The 22,756-nt window shown below is 43.6% G+C and overlaps 1 protein-coding gene across 23 annotated transcripts in view; it reads right to left on the bottom strand.

Moving 5' to 3' along the window:
* The window catches only part of UNC80 (unc-80 subunit of NALCN channel complex), a 287,092-nt gene that overhangs the window by 12,793 nt on the left and 251,543 nt on the right, over positions 1-22,756 (bottom strand). For 21 of the 23 annotated variants that reach the window (XM_077272205.1, XM_077272209.1, XM_077272212.1 and 18 more), the window contains one exon: positions 10,313-10,500. The exons of 1 other annotated variant lie outside the window; for it this stretch is intronic. In XM_077272205.1, coding sequence (XP_077128320.1) covers positions 10,313-10,500 — 188 coding nt within the window. Of the gene's footprint in view, positions 1-10,296; positions 10,501-22,756 lie in introns of all 23 variants that reach the window. One more of the 23 variants, XM_077272223.1, reaches the window with a different exon arrangement.

The following is a 22,756-nucleotide window of genomic DNA, read 5'->3' as shown; positions in this document are numbered from 1 at the left end:
GAGAGGTGAGTATATCAATATTTTTTATTTTAATTCTTTATTTTACACATTAATATGGATCCCAGGGCCTGAAGGAGAGTTTCCTCTCCTTCAGACCGTGGGAACCATCAGGGATACCGTCCGATACTTGAGTCCCATTGACTTGTATTGGTATCGGATTAGATCCGATACTTTGCCGGTATCGGCCGATACTTTCCGATACCGATACTTTCAAGTATCGGACAGTATCGCTCAACACTAATTGTGATATGTCCTTTTGTTGTTATGTCAACATTTATTTGTTGGGGCTTTTTTGTAACAAGTATAGTTATGTCCAGCAATATTTGGACAGTAACCAAATCTCCGTGATTTCAGCTCTGCATGCCACAATTTTTTATTTAAAATGAAACAACTGAGATGCATTTGAAGTGTAGACTTTCAGATTTCATTAAAGGGGTTGAACAAAAATATCCTGTGAAACGTTTCAGAATTGCAACCATTTTTCTACAATGTCCCATTTCAGGGGCTCAAAAGTAATTGGACAAGTTAACGTTCCCATAAATAAAATGTTAATTATTAATACTTTGTAGAGAATCCTTTGAAGTCAATGACTGCCTGAAGTCTATAAGCCATGAACGTCACCAAACGCTGGGTTTCCTCCTTTGTGATACTTTGCCAGGCCTTTACTGCAGCTGACTTCAGTTGCTTGTTTGTGGGTCTTTATGCCTTAAGTTTTGTTTTTTTAACCCCTTACTGACCTCGGACGTACTATACCGTCCGAGGTCAGCTCCCCTGCTTTGATGCAGGGCTCCGCGGTGAGCCCACATCAAAGCCGGGACATGTCAGCTGTTTTGAACAGCTGACATGTGCCCGCAATAGGCGCGGGCAGAATCGCGATCTGCCCGCGCCTATTAACTAGTTAAATGCCGCTGTCAAACGCAGACAGCGGCATTTAACTACCGCATCCGGCCGTGCGGCCGGATATGACGTCATCGCCGACCCCCGTCACATGATCGGGGGTCGGCGATGCTTCTGAATGGTAACCATAGAGGTCCTTGAGACCTCTATGGTTACTGATCGCCGGTGGCTGTGAGCGCCACCCTGTGGTCGGCGCTCACAGCACACCTGCAATTCTCCTACATAACAGCGATCTGATGATCGCTGTTATGTAGCAGAGCCGATCGGGCTGTGCCTGCTTTTAGCCTCCCATGGAGGCTATAGAAGCATGGCAAAAGTGAAAAAAAAAAGTTTTTAAAAATGTGAAAAAAATAAAAAAAACATAAAAGTTTAAATCACCCCCCTTTCGCCCCAATCAAAATAAATCAATAAAAAAAAAATCAAACCTACACATATTTGGTATCGCCGCGTTCAGAATCGCCCGATCTATCAATAAAAAAAAAGCATTAACCTGATCGCTAAATGGCGTAATGAGAAAAAAAATCGAAACGCCAGAAATACGTTTTTTTGGTCGCTGCGACATTGCATTAAAATGCAATAACGGGCGATCAAAAGAACGTATCTGCACCAAAATGCTATAATTAAAAACGCCAGCTCGGCACGCAAAAAATAAGCCCTCACCTGACCCCAGATCACGAAAAATGGAGACGCTACGAGTATCGGAAAATGGCGCAAATTTTTATTTTTTATTTTTTTTTTGCAAAGTTTGGAATTTTTTTTCACCACTTAGGTAAAACATAACCTAGACATGTGAGGTGTCTATGAACTCGTACTGACCTGGAGAATCATAATGGCAGGTCAGTTTTAGCATTTAGTGAACCTAGCAAAATAGGCAAGCAAAAAACAAGTGTGGGATTGCACTTTTTTTGCAATTTCACTGCACTTGGAATTTTTTTCCCGTTTTCTAGTACACGACATGGTAAAACCAATGATGTCGTTCAAAAGTACAACTCGTCCCGCAAAAAATAAGCCCTCACATGGCCAAATTGACGGAAAAATAAAAAAGTTATGGCTCTGTGAAGGAGGGGAGTGAAAAACGAAAACGGAAAAACGAAAAATCCCAAGGTCATGAAGGGGTTAATTAAGCTTGTGAAATGCTGCTCGATGGGGTTGAGATTTGGTGATTGACTCGGACATTGGAGAATATTTAACTTCTTTGTCTTAAAATACTTGTGAGTTGCTTTTGCAGTATGTTTTGGGTCATTGACCATCTGTACTGTGAAGCGCCGTATAATCAGCTGCATTTGGTTGAATCAGAGAAGAAAGCATTGCTCTGTACAATTCACAATTCATCTGGCTGCCTCTGTTTTCAGTCACTTCATCAATATACAGTAGTGACCCAGTGCCATTGGAAGCCGTACATGCCCATACCATCACACTGCCTCCACCATGTTTTACAGAGGATGAGGAGTGCTTTGGATCATAATCCATTCCAAGCCTTCTCCATACTTTCTTCTTCCCATCATTCTGGTACAGGTTGATCTCAGCTTCATCTGCCAAAGGAATACTCTTCCAGAACTGGGCAGCTTCTTTAGATTATTTTTGGCAAAGTCTAATCTGGACTTTCTATTTTAAAGCTACGTTCAAACAGAAGTATTTTGGTCAATATTTCACATTAGTATTTGTAAGCCAAAACCAGGAGAAGAACAGTCAGAGAAAAAGTATATTAGAAGCATGTGCACCATTTCTGCATTCTTCACCCACTCCTGATTTTGGCTTTCAAATACTGATGTAAAATACTGACCAAATACTGAAAGTGTGTATGTGGCTTAGGGCTGACTAATGCTTTGCACCTTTTGGTAAACTCACTGTATTTGCTCTCATGAGGTCTTCTCTTTATGGTAGGCTTAGATACTGAAATACTTACTTCCTGGAGAGTGTTCTTCACTTGACTGGATGCTGTGAACAGGTTTTTCTTCACCGTGGAAAGGATTCTGCAATCATGCACCACTGTTGCCTTCCGTGGATGTCCAGACCTTCTTGAGGTCTCAAGCTCACTAGTATGCTCTTTTTTAAGATAATTGTCCAATTACTTTTGGTCCTTTTAAAAAGAGGCATCTACACATTAACCCCTTCACCCCCAAGGGTGGTTTGCACGTTAATGACCGGGCCAATTTTTACAATTCTGACCACTGTCCCTTTATGAGGCTATAACTCTGGAACGCTTTGACGGATCTTGGCGATTCTGACATTGTTTTCTCGTGACATATTGTACTTCATGTTAGTGGTAAAATTTATTCGATATAACTTGCATTTATTTGTGAAAAAAACGAATATTTGGCGAAAATTTTGAAAATTTCGCAATTTTCCAACTTTGAATTTTTATGCCCTTAAATCACAGACATATGTCACGCAAAATACTTAATAAGTAACATTTCCCACATGTCTACTTTACATCAGTACAATTTTGGAACCAAAATTTTTTTTTGTGACGGAGTTATAAGGGTTAAAAGTTGACCAGCAATTTCTCATTTTTACAACACCATTTTTTTTTAGGGACCACATCTCATTTGAAGTCATTTTGAGGGGTCTATATGATAGAAAATACTCAAGTGTGACACCATTCTAAAAACTGCACCCCTCAAGGTGCTCAAAACCACATTCAAGAAGTTTATTAACCCTTCAGGTGTTTCACAGGAATTTTTTGAATGTTTAAATAAAAATGAGCATTTAACTTTTTTTCACACACAATTTATTTCAGCTCCAATTTGTTTTATTTTACCAAGGGTAACAGGAGAAAATGGACCCCCAAAGTTGTTGTACAATTTGTCCTGAGTACGCTGATACCCCATATGTGAGGGTAAACCACTGTTTGGGCGTATGGCAGAGCTCGGAAGGAAAGGAGCGCCATTTGACTTTTCAATGCAAAATTGACTGGAATTGAGATGGGACGCCATGTTGCGTTTGGAGAGCCCCTGATGTGCCTAAACACTGAAACCCCCTACAAGTGACACCATTTTGGAAAGTAGACCCCCTAAGGAACTTATCTTGATGTGTGGTGAGCACTTTGACCCACCAAGTGCTTCACAGAAGTTTATAATGCAGAGCCGTAAAAATAAAAAATCATATTTTTTCACAAAAATGATCTTTTCGCCCCCAATTTTTTATTTTCCCAAGGGTAAGAGAAGAAATTGGACCCCAAAAAATGTTGTGCAATTTGTCCTGAGTACGCTGATACCCCATATGTGGGTGTAAACCATTGTTTGGGCGCATGGCAGAGCTTGGAAGGGAAGGAGCGCCATTTGACTTTTCAATGCAAAATTGACTGGAATTGAGATGGGACGCCATGTTGCGTTTGGAGAGCCCCTGATGTGCCTAAACATTGAAACTCCCTACAAGTGACACCATTTTGGAAAGTAGACCCCCTAAGGAACTTATCTAGATGTGTTTTGAGAGCTTTGAACCCCCAAGTGTTTCACTACAGATTATAACGCAGAGCCGTGAAAATAATTTTTATTTTTTTTCTCAAAAATGATTTTTTAGCACCCAGCTTTGTATTTTTACAAGGGTAACAGAATAAATTGGACCCCAAAATTTGTTTTCCAATTTGTCCTGAGTACGCTGATACCCCATATGTGGGGGGGAACCACTGTTTGGGCGCATGACAGAGCTCGGAAGGGAAGGAGCGCCATTTGGAATGCAGACTTAAATGGATTGGTCAGCAGCCGTCACGTTGCATTTGCAGAGCCCCTGATGTACCCAAACAGTACAAACCCCCCACAAGTGACCCCATATTGGAAACTAGACCTCCCAAAGAACTTATCTAGATGTGTTTTGAGAACTTTGAACCCCCAAGTGTTTCACTAAAGTTTATAGCGCAAAGCCGTGAAAATAAAAATTCTTTTTTTTTTTCACAAAAATGATTTTTTAGCCCCCAGTTTTGTATTTTCACAAGGGTAACAGGATAAATTAGACCCCAAAAGTTGTTGTCCAATTTGTCCTGAGTACGCTGATACCCCATATGTGGGGGGGAACCACTGTTTGGGTGCATGACAGAGCTCGGAAGGGAAGGAGCGCCATTTGGAATGCAGCCTTAAATGGATTGGTCTGCAGGCGTCACGTTGCATTTGCAGAGCCCCTGATGTACCCAAACAGTACAAACCCCCCACAAGTGACCCCATATTGGAAACTAGACCTCCCAAGGAACTTATCTAGATGTGTTGTGAGAACTTTGAACCCCCAAGTGTTTCACTACAGTTTATAACGCAGAGCCGTGAAAATAAAACATCTTTTTTTTCCCACAAAAATGATTTTTAGCCCCCCAAATTTTTATTTTCCTAAGGATAACAAGAGAACTTGGACCCCAGAAGTTGTTGTTCAATTTGTCCCGAGTACGCTGATAACACATATGTTGGGGTAAACCCCTTTTTGGGCGCACGGGAGAGCTCGGAAGGGAAGGAGCACTGTTTTACTTTTTCAACGCAGAATTGGCTGGAATTGAGATTGGACGCCATGTCGCGCTTGTAGAGCCCCTGATGTGCCTGGACAGTGGAAACTCCCCAATTCTACCTGAAACCCTAACCCAAACACACCCCTAACCCTAATCCCAACGGTAACCCTAACCACACCCCTAGCCCTGACACACCCATAATTCTAATCCCAACCCTAATCCAAACGTAAATGTAATCCAAACCCTAACCCTAACTTTAGCCCCAACCCTAACTTTACCTCCAACCCTAGCCCTAACCCTAACCCTACCCCTAACCCTAACCCTAAACGTGACTGAAATACGTGGCACTGAAATACGTGGCACTGAAATACGTGGCACTGAAATACGTGGCACTGAAATACGTGGCACTGAAATACGTGGCACTGAAATACGTGGCACTGAAATACGTGATACGTGGCACTTAAATACGTGGCACTGAAACACGTGATACGTGGCACTGAAATACGTGGCACTGAAATACGTGGCACTGAAATACGTGGCACTGAAATACGTGGCACTGAAATACGTGGCACTGAAATATGTGATACGTGGCACTGATACGTGGCACTGATACGTGGCACTGAAATACGTGGCACTGAAATACGTGGCACTGAAATACGTGGCACTGAAATACGTGATACGTGGCACTGAAATACGTGGCACTGAAATACGTGGCACTGAAATACGTGGCACTGAAATACGTGATGCGTGGCACTTAAATACGTGGCACTGAAACACGTGGCACTGAAATACGTGATACGTGGCACTGAAATACGTGGCACTGAAATACGTGGCACTGAAATACGTGGCACTGAAATACGTGGCACTGAAATACGTGGCACTGAAATACGTGATACGTGGCACTGAAATACGTGGCACTGAAATACGTGGCACTGAAATACGTGGCACTGAAATACGTGGCACTGAAATACGTGGCACTGAAATACGTGGCACTGAAATACGTGATACGTGGCACTGAAATACGTGATACGTGGCACTGAAATATGTGATACGTGGCACTGAAATACGTGGCACTGAAACACGTGGCACTGAAATACGTGGCACTATGACTGTCAGAAAATGTTCATTAAACGGTTAGGGGTGAGGTTAGGGGTAGAGTTAGGGTTAGGGTTTGGATCCCTTTATCACCTTGATGGTGGTGGGTGGCTTTTCAGTGTGTTTAAATGCATGCGTTTTTAACGCAAACAAACGCATGTGCTTAAAAACGCAAGAAAATACTGCAGGTTGTATTTCTGAAAATGAACGCATGCAGAAAAAAAACGCATGCGTTTGAAAACGCGACCAAACGCGTACAAAAAAACCGCATGCGTTTTCAATGTTAAATATAGGGAAAAAACGCATGCGTTTTTTTGTGCAAAAAACGCTGCAGACAAAAACGCAAGTGTGAAACCAGCGACGCTTTTTATAGCAAAAAAGTTTTTGCGTCTCCACATTTTGAGACCTATAATTTTTCCACATTTTGCTCCACAGAGTCATGTGAGGTCTTGTTTTTTGCGGGACGAGTTGACGTTTTTATTGGTAACATTTTCGGACACGTGACCGTTTTTGATCGCTTTTTATTCCGATTTTTGTGAGGCAGAATGACCAAAAACCAGCTATTCATGAATTTCTTTTGGGGGAGGCGTTTATACCGTTCCGCGTTTGGTAAAATTGATAAAGCAGTTTTATTCTTCGGGTCAGTACGATTACAGCGATATCTCATTTATATCATTTTTTTATGTTTTGGCGCTTTTATACGATAAAAACTAAAATATAGAAAAAATAATTATTTTCGTATCGCTTTATTCTCAGGACTATAACTTTTTTATTTTTTTGCTGATGATGCTGTATGGCGGCTTGTTTTTTGCGGGACAAGATGACGTTTTCAGCGGTACCATGGTTATTTATATCAGTCTTTTTGATCGCGTGTTATTCCACTTTTTGTTCGGCGGTATGGTAATAAAGCGTTGTTTTTTGCCTCGTTTTTTTTTTTTTTTTCTTACGGTGTTTACTGAAGGGGTTAACTAGTGGGGCAGTTTTATAGGTTGGGTCGTTACGGACGCGGCGATACTAAATATGTGTACTTTTATTGTTTTGTTTTTTTTATTTAGATAAAGAAATGTATTTATGGGAATAATATATATTTTTTTTTTATTATTTATTTAGGATTTTTTTTTTTTTTTTTACACATGTGGAAAAAAATTTTTTTAACTTTTTTACTTTGTCCCAGGGGGGGACATCACAGATCATTGATCTGGCAGTGTGCACAGCACTCTGCCAGATCGACGATCTGCTGTGCAGGGCTGCAGGCTTACCAAGTGTCTGCTCTGAGCAGACACTCGGTAAGCCACCTCCTTCCCTGCAGGACCCGGATGCCGCGGCCATCTTGGATCCGGGACCTGCAGCCAGGAAGGAGGTAGGAGACCCTCGCAGCAACGCGATCACATCGCGTTGCTGCGGGGGGCTCAGGGAAGCCCGCAGGGAGCCCCCTCCCTGCGCGATGCTTCCCTGCATCGCCGGCACATCGCGATCATGTTTGATCGCGGTGTGCCGGGGGTTAATGTGCCGGGGGCGGTCCGTGACCGCTCCTGGCACATAGTGCCGGATGTCAGCTGCGATATGCAGCTGACACCCGGCCGCGATCGGCCGCGCTCCCCCCGTGAGCGCGGCCGATCGGCTATGACGTACTATCCCGTCAAGGGTCAGATAGGCCCAGGTCACCTCGACGGGATAGTACGTCAAAGGTCACAGAGGGGTTAAAGAGCTGTAATTCCTAAACTTTTACTCCAAGTAGAATGTGAATGTCATCGAATTAAAGCTGAGAGTCTGCACTTTAAAGGGACCGAATGACTGTTAAAACCAAGTACAGGCGCTTGGTGCTTCACGGCAGGGCCAAACATTTATTACACCTTTACACCTGCTTGGTTTCCATCTATCTCCACCCTTCTCCCATGAAGCCAGAGCAGTCTATCAAAGAAGAGGGGGAGTGGAGATAAAAAAAACAAGCCGATGGGAAGGTGTATATAAATGATTGGCCCTATCGTGAAGCATCGAGCAGCAGGACTTCGTTTTAACAGTTATTCTCTGCTGACAGAGTCCCTTTAAGCCCATATTGATTATATAACTGATACTTGAATATGTTTTGGTAATCAGCTAAATGTCAAAACTTGTCACTGTCCAGATATTTCTGGACCTAACTGCATATACAGTACACACAGTTGAAACTAGAAGTCTCCATACACTATATGAAAAGACACACATGCATGTTTTTCTCAATATCTGACATGAAATCAGAAGAAACCTTTCTTGTTTTAGGTCAATTAGGATTAACATAATTATTAATATTTGCCAAATGCCAGAATAATGAGAGAGAGAATGTTTTAAGGCATTTTTATTACTTACTGCAAAGTCAAAGGTTTACATACATTTTTCATTAGTATTTGATACCATCACCCTTAAACTGAATGACTTGGGTCAAACGTTTGGGATCTCCTTCCACAAGCTTCTCACAATAGTTGGTTGGAAATTGGGCCCTTTTCTCCTAACAAAACTAGTGTAACTGATCCAGGTTTGTAGGTCGCCTTGCTCGCACCGGCCTTTTCAGCTTTGCCCATAAATTTTCAGTCGGATTGAGATCAGTGCTTTGTGATGGCCGCTCCAAAACTTTGACTTAGTTATCCTTAAGCCTCTTTTTTACCATTTTGGCAGTATGCTTTGGATCATTGTCCATTTGGAAGATCCATTTCCGCCCAAGCTTTAACTTCCAGGCTGATGTCTTGAGTTGTTGCTTCAGTATTGCCACATAATCTTCTTTTCTCATGATGCCATCTATTATGGGAAGTGCACCAGTCCCTCCTGCAGCAAACAACCCCACAAGATGATGCTGCCACCCCTGTGTTTCACAGTTGGGATGGTGTTCTTTGGCTTCCAAGCTCCTACCTTTTTCCTCCAAAAGTAACAATGGTCATTATGCCCACAAAGTTAAATTTCAGTTCCATCAGACCACAGGACATGTCTCCAAAAATTAAGGTCTTTGTTCCTGTGTGCATTTGCAAACATTAATCTGGCTTTTTTATGTTTCTTTTTGAGTAATGGGTTTTTCCTGACAGAGTGGCCTTTCAGCCCATGTTGATACAGTACTCGTTTCACTGTGGATATTGACACAATCTTACCAGCCTCCATCATCATCTTCACAAGGTAGTTTGCTTTTGTCCTTGGGTTGATATGCACATGTCAGACCAAAGCATGTTCATCTCTGGGACACAGAACCCATCTCCTTCCTGAGCGGTATGATGGCTGGACATTCCCATCTTGTTTGTACTTGCGTATAATTGTTTGTACAGATGAACGAGATACCTTCAGATATCTTTAAATTGTACCCAAGGATGAGCCAGACTTGTGCAAGTCCACAATTCTCTTCCTGATATCTTGGATGATTTCTTGAGACTTTCCCGTGATGCTACATAAAGAAGCAATGTGTTTCAGGTGTGCATTAAACTACATCCACATGTGTTTCTCTAATTAACTCAGATGTTGCAAAAAAAACAAAACTATCAGAAGCTTCCAAACATGACATGATATGTGCAGTCCAGAGTTGTTTACATGCATAGTAATCTTAGTGTATGTAAAGGATTGACTTTACAGTTGGAAATAAAAATGACTTAAAACATTCTCTCTCTCTCTATTATTCTGGCATTTGGCAAATTATAATTATGGTAGTCCTAATTGACCTAAAATGGGAAAGGTTTATTTTGATTTCATGTATGATATTGAGAAAAACATGCATATATGTCTTTTTACATAGTGTATGTAAACTTCTGGTTTCAACTGTATATAAATTGCCCCTACGTCCAATTTTCCAGTTACAAAACCTGGCAGGCCTTTCTTAACACACGGACAATTCGAAGGAAGTGAGATACACATGCTCTAACCTGCTTGTGGTGTTACCTGGCTGTCAGTCTGGCTGTGGAGATCAGCCACAATGATCGATGGGGAGGATCTGAGAACAGGGCTCTCTTGTTTAACAGATGGAGCAGGGCTACAGCCAGAACGTGGTGGCAAGGGAGGAACCTCAGTATGCGATGTAGAAGGCTGAGGCTGCTTTTCAGTAAAAGTTACAGATCTTTTCTGATCCACTGCAGGGAGAAAAGAGTAGAAGGAAGCTAAGATGACGTGTATAATTATGACTGTACAAATCAATGCAGGTTGACGTTGATGTAGACGTAGAATGCAGGTTAGCCTCAAAGACACTATATCAGTGGTAGACATAGATAGATGAGGGCACTCGTGTAACAACAGTATATGGTCCCCTCTTTGTGTCTGTGAAAAAAGCTGCTTGCAGATTTCACGCTGAAAGTGGGCCCCCTTACTTCTTGAGCCACTGTGCGGCTGCACAGATTGCACCAATAATATGTCCGCTCCTGCACTATATACAGTATGGCCAAAAGTATGTGAACCCTTGAGAAAATTTAGATTGTAGATTCCAATTCTAAAGCCTAGCTCACAAATGCCATTGTTGGAAAATATGCCAGATTTATGATAATAGCAGACACGCATTATACCCCTTCACACCCCCTTCCTTTATGCATTCCTGTGTTTTCCTCCCCCCTTCTTTCAAAAACCATAGCTTTTTTATTTTTCTTAAAACATGGCCATATGAGGACTTGTTTTATGTGGGTCAAGTTGTAGTTTTGAATAGCACCATTCATTTTATCATACAATATACTGGAGATGGGTTACAAGCTTGGAGTGCAGGAAATGCATTATTGAATTTTGCTTTTACAGTGTCACTTGTGCAGTAAAGCTGACCTGCCAACATGACTTTCCATGTCAGTACAATTCCAGTTATACCAAACATGTATACATATGTTTTTTGTTTAAGTGGTAAAAATATTGGCTTGTGTAGCCATAACTTTTTTATTTTTCCACAGATGGAGTTGCATGATAGCTTTTTTTTTGCTTCTTTAATTGGGGATTAGGATGATTTTTTATATTCTTTTTATTTTTTTAATACTTTTAAAAACTTTCGTTTAAATATGTTTTTTTGAATGGAATCTTTCAATATGATTTCACTCCCCAAACTATTGATTTGCACATGTAACGCTTTCAAAGACAAGTCCTGCAACACCTTTACATGGCCAGTCCGTTCCTCCGTTACTAAGAAATCAGCATTTGAATTGATATGGAAATGAGCCTGAAGAGCTATGGTAGATCAGAAGCCTCGGTCACTCCAGCTCTATTCCACAGCTTGACTAATAGCTACTTTGCTTAAAGCCACACTGCATAGAAGTGCCAAGCAGGAGAGGGCGCTGGACAGGGAATAGAGCTGGAGTGACAGAGGCTTCAGATCCACCACAGCCATTTCAATATTAATTCAAAGGCTGATTTCTCTTTAACAAACAAATGGACTGGACATGTAATGGTATTGCTTGTGCAATACAATTCGACTTGTGCTAGAATGAGCTACATGCACATATAAATAATTTGGGGGGCGAAATCCTGCTGACAGATTCCATTGAATCTTTATGTTTTGAACCTGCAAGCATTAGGTTGCTTGTTTGATTTAATGTCTTACGGGATATAGACGAAATTACAATTTCCCCCCAGACCAGCCAGTAGGCCCCCGGCTGCCATCACTACCCTTCAGTATCCCATGATCGTATTGTAGGAAGTCACTGTATGAGCACAACAGTTATCATACTACATAAACGCTACTAGCAATGATTGACAATGGCACTTAAATTACTAAATAGCAATGTTAGAGACAGCCCATGTCTCCGTGTATCACAGCCGATATCTCTTGGGTATGGTGCAGGCTCAACTTCTAAGCCTGCGCCACACACCTGCACCTAACATGTAACACACTAACGTCACATGTCAGTAAAGGGTTAACTACTTCACCGCACATGTTGGGTAAGTGACAAGAGTCTAAATTTCTCTTACAGCATATACTTCACTTTTTATTAGCAAGGCTGGTCATGTTAACCCAAGGCATTCACCCCTATCTGTATCCCCTGCATGCCCTGGGGTCACATGACTATATTGGCACCTTTGTAGGCCAGTAAGGTAAGGCTACATCCCCATGATAAGGAATAGCAACATTTTGGGAGCAACGTATTTTCGCTGCGTACAAAACGCTGTGTTCTAATTGCCGCACTTGTTTGTCAGTACATTAGGATTTACCACACGTAATGACATTCAATTGGTCAAAATCCAGCATCTCCGCTACAGAAATTTACATGATGCAGCTTGTAAACCCGCACCGCGGGCGAGCTTATGCAGCAGTAAATAGAAGCACAGCGGGCATGGCATTTCTATAAATCCCATCCACTGTGCTTGTAATGTAGAACACAGGGTTTTAGACTCGCACAAATGTGCTGCCTCCAGAACACTGCTATTCCTGATCTTGGGCACGCAGCCTAAGTGGGAGTGTAGTTATTTATTCTAAAATCTACATTGAGGGCAGTCTCACACGTCCAGATAATTCCGGTACCGGAAAAAATCGGTACCGGAGTTATCCGTGTCCGTGTGCCCGTGAGCTCATGTAGGCCATACGTGCGGCACACGTGTGCTGCCCGTGTGCCGTGTAGGTACCACACGGAGCGTGTGGTACCCACGCGTGTGGTACACTGCATCGTGCTGAAGCCGCGATTCATATCTTCTGTGCAGCAGCGTTTGCTGCATAGAAGATATGAATAATAGTGTTTAAAAGAAAGATCTATCTGTCCGCTGCCCTCCCACCCCCTGTGCGCCCCCCCGCTGTTCTGAAAATACTCACCCGCTTCCCTCGTTGGCTGTCGCTGCTTCCTGTGCTGGCCGCGCCTTCTACTGTATGCGGTCACGTGGGGCCGCTCATTTACAGTCATGAATAGGCGGCTCCACCCCTATGGGAGGTGGAGCCACATATTCATGACTCTAATCGGCGGCCCCACGTGACCGCATACAGTAGAAGGGGCGGCCAGCACAGAACACTGCGAGGGAGGCGGGTGAGTATTTTCAGAACAGCGGGGGGGCGCACAGGGGGTGGGAGGGCGGCGGACACATAGATCTTTCTTTTAAACACTATTATTCATATCTTCTATGCAGAAAACGCTGCTGCAGAGAACATATGAATCGCGGCTTCAGCACCATGTGGGGGGGGACAGCGCTTACTGTAGCGCTGTCTCCTGCACGCCACACGGACTGCACACGGAGAAGGCGCTCCCACGAACACTGACATGTCTCCGTGTTTGGCACACGGAGACACGGTCCACAAAAAATCAATGACATCTGCACAGATGCATTGATTTTAATGGGTCTACGTGTGTCAGTGTCTCCGGTACGTGAGGAAACTGTCACCTCACGTACCGGAGCCACTGACGTGTGAAACCGGCCTGATTCAGGGATCTGTATTTTGGGATGTGGTCTTAGATGTATACAGTATTTATATAAGGGGGTCTGGCCTTCGGTCTTTGAATGTTTATACAGTCAGTATTTATTTTAGGGTGTATTTATTTGGGTGTCTGGATTTGAGATCTATATAGGGTCTATTTATTTCTGTGTCTTTATTCTGAATCTCACATTTATACCAGTGTCTGTTTTCTGTGGTCTAGTCTGGTTACATATTTATTCTGACCTTTGTATTTATGTAGGGGTTAGGAGGACCAGCAATTGTCAGACTTTTTCTACTTAAGCGCCATCAGGCCATCCAAGAAAAGGCTCAATCCTCACCTGATAAACCAAAATAATGTCTGGGCCTCACCACCCATAGAAAGGAAAGGGCAGCATAGGATCATGTCTGTGAAAACTGTAGTTTCTCACCAACCATTAGCTGACACCTCACTGGCAAAGTCATCCTCACAAGTGCTCTAGAAACAGTAGTTATTTTTCATATTCAGTGGTTAATATTCTGGGACCTGATCTGCCGTATATATTCATTATGGGGACTGTATTTACTCTGAAGTTTGGTCTCTATTTTGCATTGATGCCTATGGATACTCTATATTTATTATGAGGTCTATTAATTTCATGTGATGAAAAGTATGCATGCACTCAGGGGCAGATTTTAATGAGGACGCTCTAGGCTACCACCCAGGGCTTAAGGCTCTGGGGGCTTTATGGCCAAATTGCCCGAATCATAATATTTTTTGCGCCACTATCGACAGCACTTATTGCTGGCAAGGAGCGTTCCTGTTGCTCTACTTCTGGCACTAGAAAGATGGAGTATAGCCAATCTTGGCTTCCTGCCTATTGCCTTCTCGATGACTCAGTTGGCATAATGACGTCATTGCGCCAGTTACATTGTTTAGCTTGTAAGTATTGGCCACAGTAAGTTATTCTTTTTTTTCTTTAAAGTGAGTGAATTGGGGGGGGGGGTGGCAGAAAGAACCTTACATTATAATGAATTGGGGGTGGGGAGTGGGAATAGAGGACATCTATATATATAATTGTCTAAGGGTTTTTCCGTCTGTCTGTCTGTCTTGGAAATCCCGCGTCTGATTGGTCGAGGCCGCCAGGCGGGCACAGCATGGCGACGATGATGTCATAATGGAAATCCCGCATCTCTGATTGGTCGAGGCCGCCAGGCGGGCACAGCATGGCGACGATGATGTCATAAAGGTTGCCTCGACCAATCAGCGATGGGCACAGTCTGCCGCGAATTCGCCTCGACCAATCAGCGACGGGCACAGTATCGACGTAGATGTCATAATGGTTGCCATGGCGACGATGATGTCATAAAGGTTGCCTCGACCAATCAGCGACGGGCACAGTCTGCCGCAAATTCTGGAATCATCATTGTCCATATACTATGGGGACATGCATATTCTAGAATACCCGATGCGTTAGAATCGGGCCACAATCTAGTTACATTATAATTAGTGATGAGTGAGCATGCTCGGATAAGGTATTATCCGAGCATGCTTGTGTTAATAGAGTATCTTCGGCATGCAGGCAATCCCTGCATGTGTTGCAGATGTCGAACAGACATGCAGGCATGGCGACTCGCACATAATATACGAGCATGCCGAAGATACTCTATGTAACACACGAGCATGCTTGTAACACCTTATCCGAGCACGCTCGCTCATCACTAATTATAATGAATTGGGGGAGGGAAAGAGGACAATGCATAATGAATTGGGATGTATGTAATTATAAAGAATTGGGAGGAGGACATGTAATTATAATACATTGGGGGTGAATATGTTATTATAATACATTGGGGGGAGAATGTGTAATTATAATAAATTGGGGGAGGATGCGTCATAATGAATTTGGGAGGACATGTAATTATAATGAATTGGGTGAGTGTCAGGAGTGTCATGATCTCAATGGCAAGAGATCATAGCATCAGCATATAAAGGAACTAGCTCTTGGAAGATGGGAACTGAGCTGACCATGAACTAAACCTAACGCACAACTAGCAGTGGCCGGGTAGCATGCCTACGTTGATTCTAGATGCCCAGCACCAGCCGGAGGACTAAATAATGCTAGCAGAGGAAAATATTAGTCCTAGCTCACCTCTAGAGAAATACCCCGAAAGGAGACAGAGGCCCCCCACATGTATTGGCGGTGAATTAAGATGAAATAACAAACGTAGTATGAAAATAGGTTTAGCAAATTTGAGGTCCACTTACTACATAGCAGAAGACAGAAAGGACACTTTCATGGTCAGCTGAAAACCCTATCAAAACACCATCCAGAAATTACTTTAAAACTCTGGCATTAACTCATAACACCAGAGTGGCAATTCCTGTTCACAAGAGCTTTCCAGACACAGTAACGAAACTACAGCTGTGAACTGGAACAAAAATGCAAAAACAAACATGGACAAGAGTCCAACTTATCTAGTAGTTGTCTAGGAGCAGGAACAAGCACAGAGAGGCTTCTGATAACATTGTTGACCGGCAAGCAACTAACAAAGCAGCAAGGTTATATAGCGACTCCCACATCTTGATGGGAACAGGTGAACAGAGAAGATGAAGACACCAGTTCAATTCCACCAGTAGCCACCGGGGGAGCCCAGAATCCAAATTCACAACAGTACCCCCCCCTCAAGGAGGGGGCACCGAACCCTCACCAGAACCACCAGGGCGATCAGGATGGGCCCTATGAAAGGCACGAACCAGATCAGAGGCATGAACATCAGATGCATTCACCCAAGAATTATCCTCCTGGCCGTATCCCTTCCACTTGACCAGATACTGGAGTCTCCGTCTGGAAACACGAGAGTCTAAGATTTTCTCCACAACGTACTCCAACTCACCCTCAACCAACACCGGAGCAGGAGGCTCAACGGAAGGCACAACCGGTACCTCATACCTGCGCAATAATGACCGATGAAAAACGTTATGAATAGAAAAGGATGCAGGGAGGTCCAAACGGAAGGAAACAGGGTTAAGAATCTCCAATATCTTATACGGGCCGATGAACCGAGGCTTAAACTTAGGAGAAGAGACCCTCATAGGGACAAAACGAGAAGACAACCACACCAAATCCCCAACACAAAGCCGAGGACCAACACGACGGTGGCGGTTGGCAAAAAGCTGAGTCTTCTCCTGGGACAACCTCAAATTGTCCACCACCTGCCCCCAGATCTGATGCAATCTCTCCACCACAGCATCCACTCCAGGACAATCCGAAGATTCCACCTGACCAGAGGAAAATCGAGGATGAAACCCCGAATTACAGAAAAACGGGGACACCAAAGTGGCAGAGCTGGCCCGATTATTGAGAGCGAACTCCGCCAATGGCAAAAAAGCAACCCAATCATCCTGGTCAGCAGACACAAAACACCTCAGATATGTCTCCAGGGTCTGATTAATCCGCTCGGTCTGGCCATTCGTCTGAGGATGGAAAGCGGACGAAAAAGATGAATCTATGCCCATCCTAGCACAGAATGCCCGCCAAAATCTAGACACGAATTGGGTCCCTCTGTCAGAAACGATATTCTCAGGAATACCATGCAAACGAACAACATTTTGAAAAAACAGAGGAACCAACTCGGAAGAAGAAGGCAACTTGGGCAGAGGAACCAAATGGACCATCTTAGAGAAACGGTCACACACCACCCAGATGACAGACATCTTCTGAGAAACAGGCAGATCTGAAATAAAATCCATCGAGATGTGCGTCCAAGGCCTCTTAGGAATAGGCAAGGGCAATAACAATCCACTAGCCCGAGAACAACAAGGCTTGGCCCGAGCACAAACGTCACAAGACTGCACAAAGCCTCGCACATCTCGTGACAGGGAAGGCCACCAGAAGGACCTTGCCACCAAATCCCTGGTACCAAAAATGCCAGGATGACCTGCCAACGCAGAAGAATGAACCTCAGAGATGACTCTACTGGTCCAATCATCAGGAACAAACAGTCTACCAGGTGGGCAACGATCAGGTCTATCCGCCTGAAACTCCTGCAAGGCCCGCCGCAGGTCTGGAGAAACGGCTGACAATACCACTCCATCCTTAAGGATACCTGTGGGCTCAGAGTTACCAGGCGAGTCAGGCTCAAAACTCCTAGAAAGGGCATCCGCCTTAACATTCTTAGAACCCGGTAGGTATGACACCACAAAATTAAACCGAGAGAAAAATAATGACCAGCGCGCCTGTCTAGGATTCAGGCGCCTGGCGGTCTCAAGATAAATCAAATTTTTGTGGTCAGTCAATACCACCACCTGATGTCTGGCCCCCTCAAGCCAATGGCGCCACTCCTCAAAAGCCCACTTCATGGCCAAAAGCTCCCGATTCCCAACATCATAATTCCGCTCAGCGGGCGAAAATTTACGGGAAAAGAAGGCACAAGGCCTCATCACGGAGCAGTCAGAACTTTTCTGCGACAACACTGCCCCAGCTCCGATCTCAGAAGCGTCGACCTCAACCTGAAAAGGTAGAGCAACATCAGGCTGACGCAACACAGGGGCAGAGGAAAAACGGCGCTTGAGCTCCCGAAAGGCCTCCACAGCATCAGGGGACCAATCGGCAACATCAGCACCCTTCTTAGTCAAATCGGTCAATGGCTTAGCAATATCCGAAAAACCAGCAATAAATCGACGATAAAAGTTAGCAAAGCCCAAAAATTTCTGAAGACTCTTAAGAGAAGAGGGCTGCGTCCAATCACAAATAGCTTGTACCTTGACAGGATCCATTTCAATGGAAGAGGGGGAAAAAATATATCCCAAAAAGGAAATCCTCTGTACCCCAAAAACACACTTAGAACCCTTCACACACAAAGAATTAGACCGCAAAACCTGAAAAACCCTCTTGACTTGCTGGACATGAGAGTCCCAGTCAAAAAATCAGAATATCATCCAGATACACAATCATAAATTTATCCAAATAATCGCGAAAAATATCATGCATAAAGGACTGGAAAACTGACGGAGCATTTGAAAGACCAAAAGGCATCACTAAATACTCAAAATGGCCCTCGGGCGTATTAAATGCGGTTTTCCACTCATCCCCCTGCCTGATTCGCACCAAATTATACGCCCCACGAAGGTCAATCTTAGAGAACCACTTGGCCCCCTTTATGCGAGCAAACAAATCAGTCAGCAACGGCAATGGGTATTGATATTTAACAGTGATTTTATTCAAAAGCCGATAATCAATACATGGTCTCAAAGAGCCGTCTTTTTTTGACACAAAGAAAAAACCGGCTCCTAAGGGAGATGACGATGGACGAATATGTCCCTTTTCCAAGGACTCCTTTATATATTCTCGCATAGCAGCATGTTCAGGCACAGACAGATTAAATAAACGACCCTTTGGGTATTTACTACCCGGGATTAAATCTATGGCACAATCGCACTCTCGGTGCGGAGGTAACGAACCAAGCTTGGATTCTTCAAAGACGTCACGATAGTCAGACAGGAACTCAGGAATTTCAGAGGGAATAGATGATGAAATGGAAACCACAGGTACATCCCCATGAGCCCCCTTACATCCCCAGCTCAACACAGACATAGCTCTCCAGTCGAGGACTGGGTTGTGAGATTGCAGCCAAGGCAATCCTAGCACCAAATCATCATGTAGATTACACAGCACCAGAAAGCGAATAATCTCCTGGTGATCCGGATTAATACGCATAGTTACCTGTGTCCAGTATTGTGGTTTATTATTAGCCAATGGGGTGGAGTCAATCCCCTTCAGAGGAATAGGAGTCTCCAAAGGCTCTAAATCATACCCACAGCGTTTGGCAAAGGACCAATCCATAAGACTCAACGCGGCGCCAGAGTCGACATAGGCGTCCGTGGTAATAGATGACAAAGAGCAAATCAGGGTCACAGATAGAATAAACTTAGACGGTAAGGTGCAAATGGAAACAGATTTACCAAGCTTTTTAGTGCGCTTAGAGCATGCTGATATAACATGAGAAGAATCACCACAATAGAAACACAACCCATTTTTCCGTCTAAAATTCTGCCGCTCGCTTCGGGACAGAATTCTATCACACTGCATACTCTCTGGCGATTTCTCAGTGGACACCGCCAGATGGTGCACTGGTTTGCGCTCCCGCAAACGCCTATCGATCTGAATAGCCATTGTCATGGACTCATTCAGACCCGCAGGCACAGGGAACCCCACCATAACATCCTTAATGGCATCAGAGAGACCCTCTCTGAAAGTCGCCGCCAGGGCGCACTCATTCCACTGAGTAAGCACAGACCATTTACGGAATCTTTGGCAGTAAATTTCCGCTTCATCTTGCCCCTGAGATAGGGACATCAAAGTTTTTTCTGCCTGAAGCTCCAAATGAGGTTCGTCATAAAGCAACCCCAAGGCCAGAAAAAACGCATCCACATTGAGCAACGCAGGATCCCCTGGTGTCAATGAAAAAGCCCAGTCTTGAGGGTCGCCCCGGAGCAAGGAAATCACAATCCTGACCTGCTGTGCAGGGTCTCCGGCAGAGCGAGATTTCAGGGACAAAAATAATTTGCAATTATTTCGAAAATTCTGAAACCCAGATCTATTCCCCGAGAAAAATTCCGGCAAAGGAATTCTCGGCTCAGATACAGGTGCATGACAAACAAAATCTTGCAAATTTTGTACCTTCGTGGCGAGATTATTCAAACCTGCAGTTACACTCTGAAGATCCATTACAAACAGGTGGACACAGAACCATTCAAAGATTAGAAGGAGAGAAAAAAAAAAAAAAAAAAAAAAAAATTTCAGCAGACTACTTATTTCTCTCCTTTCTCAGCCAAGGATTTTAACCCTTTAGTGGGCCGGTCAAACTGTCATGATCTCAATGGCAAGAGATCATAGCATCCGCATATAAAGGAACTAGCTCTTGGAAGATGGGAACTGAGCTGACCATGAACTAAACCTAACGCACAACTAGCAGTGGCCGGGTAGCATGCCTACGTTGATTCTAGATGCCCAGCACCAGCCGGAGGACTAAATAATGCTAGCAGAGGAAAATATTAGTCCTAGCTCACCTCTAGAGAAATACCCCGAAAGGAGACAGAGGCCCCCCACATGTATTGGCGGTGAATTAAGATGAAATAACAAACGTAGTATGAAAATAGGTTTAGCAAATTTGAGGTCCACTTACTACATAGCAGAAGACAGAAAGGACACTTTCATGGTCAGCTGAAAACCCTATCAAAACACCATCCAGAAATTACTTTAAAACTCTGGCATTAACTCATAACACCAGAGTGGCAATTCCTGTTCACAAGAGCTTTCCAGACACAGTAACGAAACTACAGCTGTGAACTGGAACAAAAATGCAAAAACAAACATGGACAAGAGTCCAACTTATCTAGTAGTTGTCTAGGAGCAGGAACAAGCACAGAGAGGCTTCTGATAACATTGTTGACCGGCAAGCAACTAACAGAGCAGCAAGGTTATATAGCGACTCCCACATCTTGATGGGAACAGGTGAACAGAGAAGATGACAACACCAGTTCAATTCCACCAGTAGCCACCGGGGGAGCCCAGAATCCAAATTCACAACACAGGAGCATAGTTGGGTTGACGACACAGGAACGTGACTGGTAATGAATTTGGAAAATAGTACAGGGGCTAAATACTTTATATTTTTATTGGGTGGGCTAAAAAGTGGCTAACTATAGTCAACAGGGGAAACAGTACTGTCTCATTAATTTATACTTGGAATGGTGGGTTGCACAATGGCTAATTGAATGTTAATGGTTGGTTCATGTCTATATTCAGCAGCATAGTGTGGGGGATTTATTTTTCAGGAAACAAATGTGTGAATATATATATATATAAATGACTTTTTATTTTCAGGGGCACAGTGTTCAGTGCGGCAAACTCCACAGTGACAACGTCACAACTTTAGGACATCGACAGGAGGGTTTGACAAGAAACAAAGAAGATGGCTGTAATCAGATGAGACATAAGTTGCTGGATGCAAATTATTCTATACCTGCACTGTACGAAGGTCTTTTTCCACGGATGACAAGCTGCACTAAATGACCATTGAATGTTAAACCATTAGCGATCAGCGGCCATTTAATAGCCTGTTGTTGACACATGTAGACTACAGTAAATGGTGCGCACTGAGCGATCGGTAATAGATTGTTCATTGCACATAGGCTGCCATTGTTCTCGACAATGTGAGTGTTGTTAACAGAGAACGATGATATTTTGTGTTGCACAAAAGATCATTTCACCCTATGAATGAGCGTTTTACTCATTCATCAGGTGATCAGCAGCCTGTTCACACTGAAAGTTTATGTCTTAAGAATGCTTGTTCAATGATTATCTTTCAGTGTAAATGCAGCTTTACTTGAGAGAGATGTTGGGAGCAATACTCTCGTTTATTATGTATGGCTCTGTTCCTTAATATAAGGAGTCTTCTCTTGTTATGTATTGTGCTGTCCCTTATTGCATAGCATCCCCTTTTGTTCTGCATAGCGTCATCCCTTATTACATAGTAACCTCTATTGTTATATTTAGTGCTGTACATAAGGGACAAAACTTGGCTGCTTCCTTACATCTGCAGATGTGCATGAGAGAACCTGTGTGTTCATCATGTGACCAGTCACATGACCTATCAAAAACATATGACATGCCAAATGATACATTGGGTGCTGTAGGACCCATACACCCTAAACCGGTGCCCTGGCTACCCTTAATGCGCCCTTTTATGCACTACTTATTAATATAACTGGTAGGTTCGCAATATTTTGGGCCATGGCCTATGTGAATAATTGCCATATGTTATAGACATTTTGGGCAATACTTATGCAGCACCCCAGAGTCCTGGTTGTTGCAGTACTGTGGCTCCGCCACTATGGGGAGCTATGGTACGTCTGATTGCACTAAGGAGTTTCTCTGACCAGGTACACTCACACCACACTTCACACTCCGGCCACCAGGGGGGGTGGTCCTATCTAGTAGGCCACTCCTCACAACTCTGGTAAAACTGGGGGTTGGACA

Source organism: Ranitomeya variabilis, chromosome 7, assembly GCF_051348905.1.
Source record: "Ranitomeya variabilis isolate aRanVar5 chromosome 7, aRanVar5.hap1, whole genome shotgun sequence".
Taxonomy (NCBI): Eukaryota; Metazoa; Chordata; class Amphibia; order Anura; family Dendrobatidae; genus Ranitomeya; species Ranitomeya variabilis.
The sequence above is the reverse complement of the archived record's forward strand: the minus strand, read 5'-3'. Positions and strand labels throughout refer to the sequence as shown.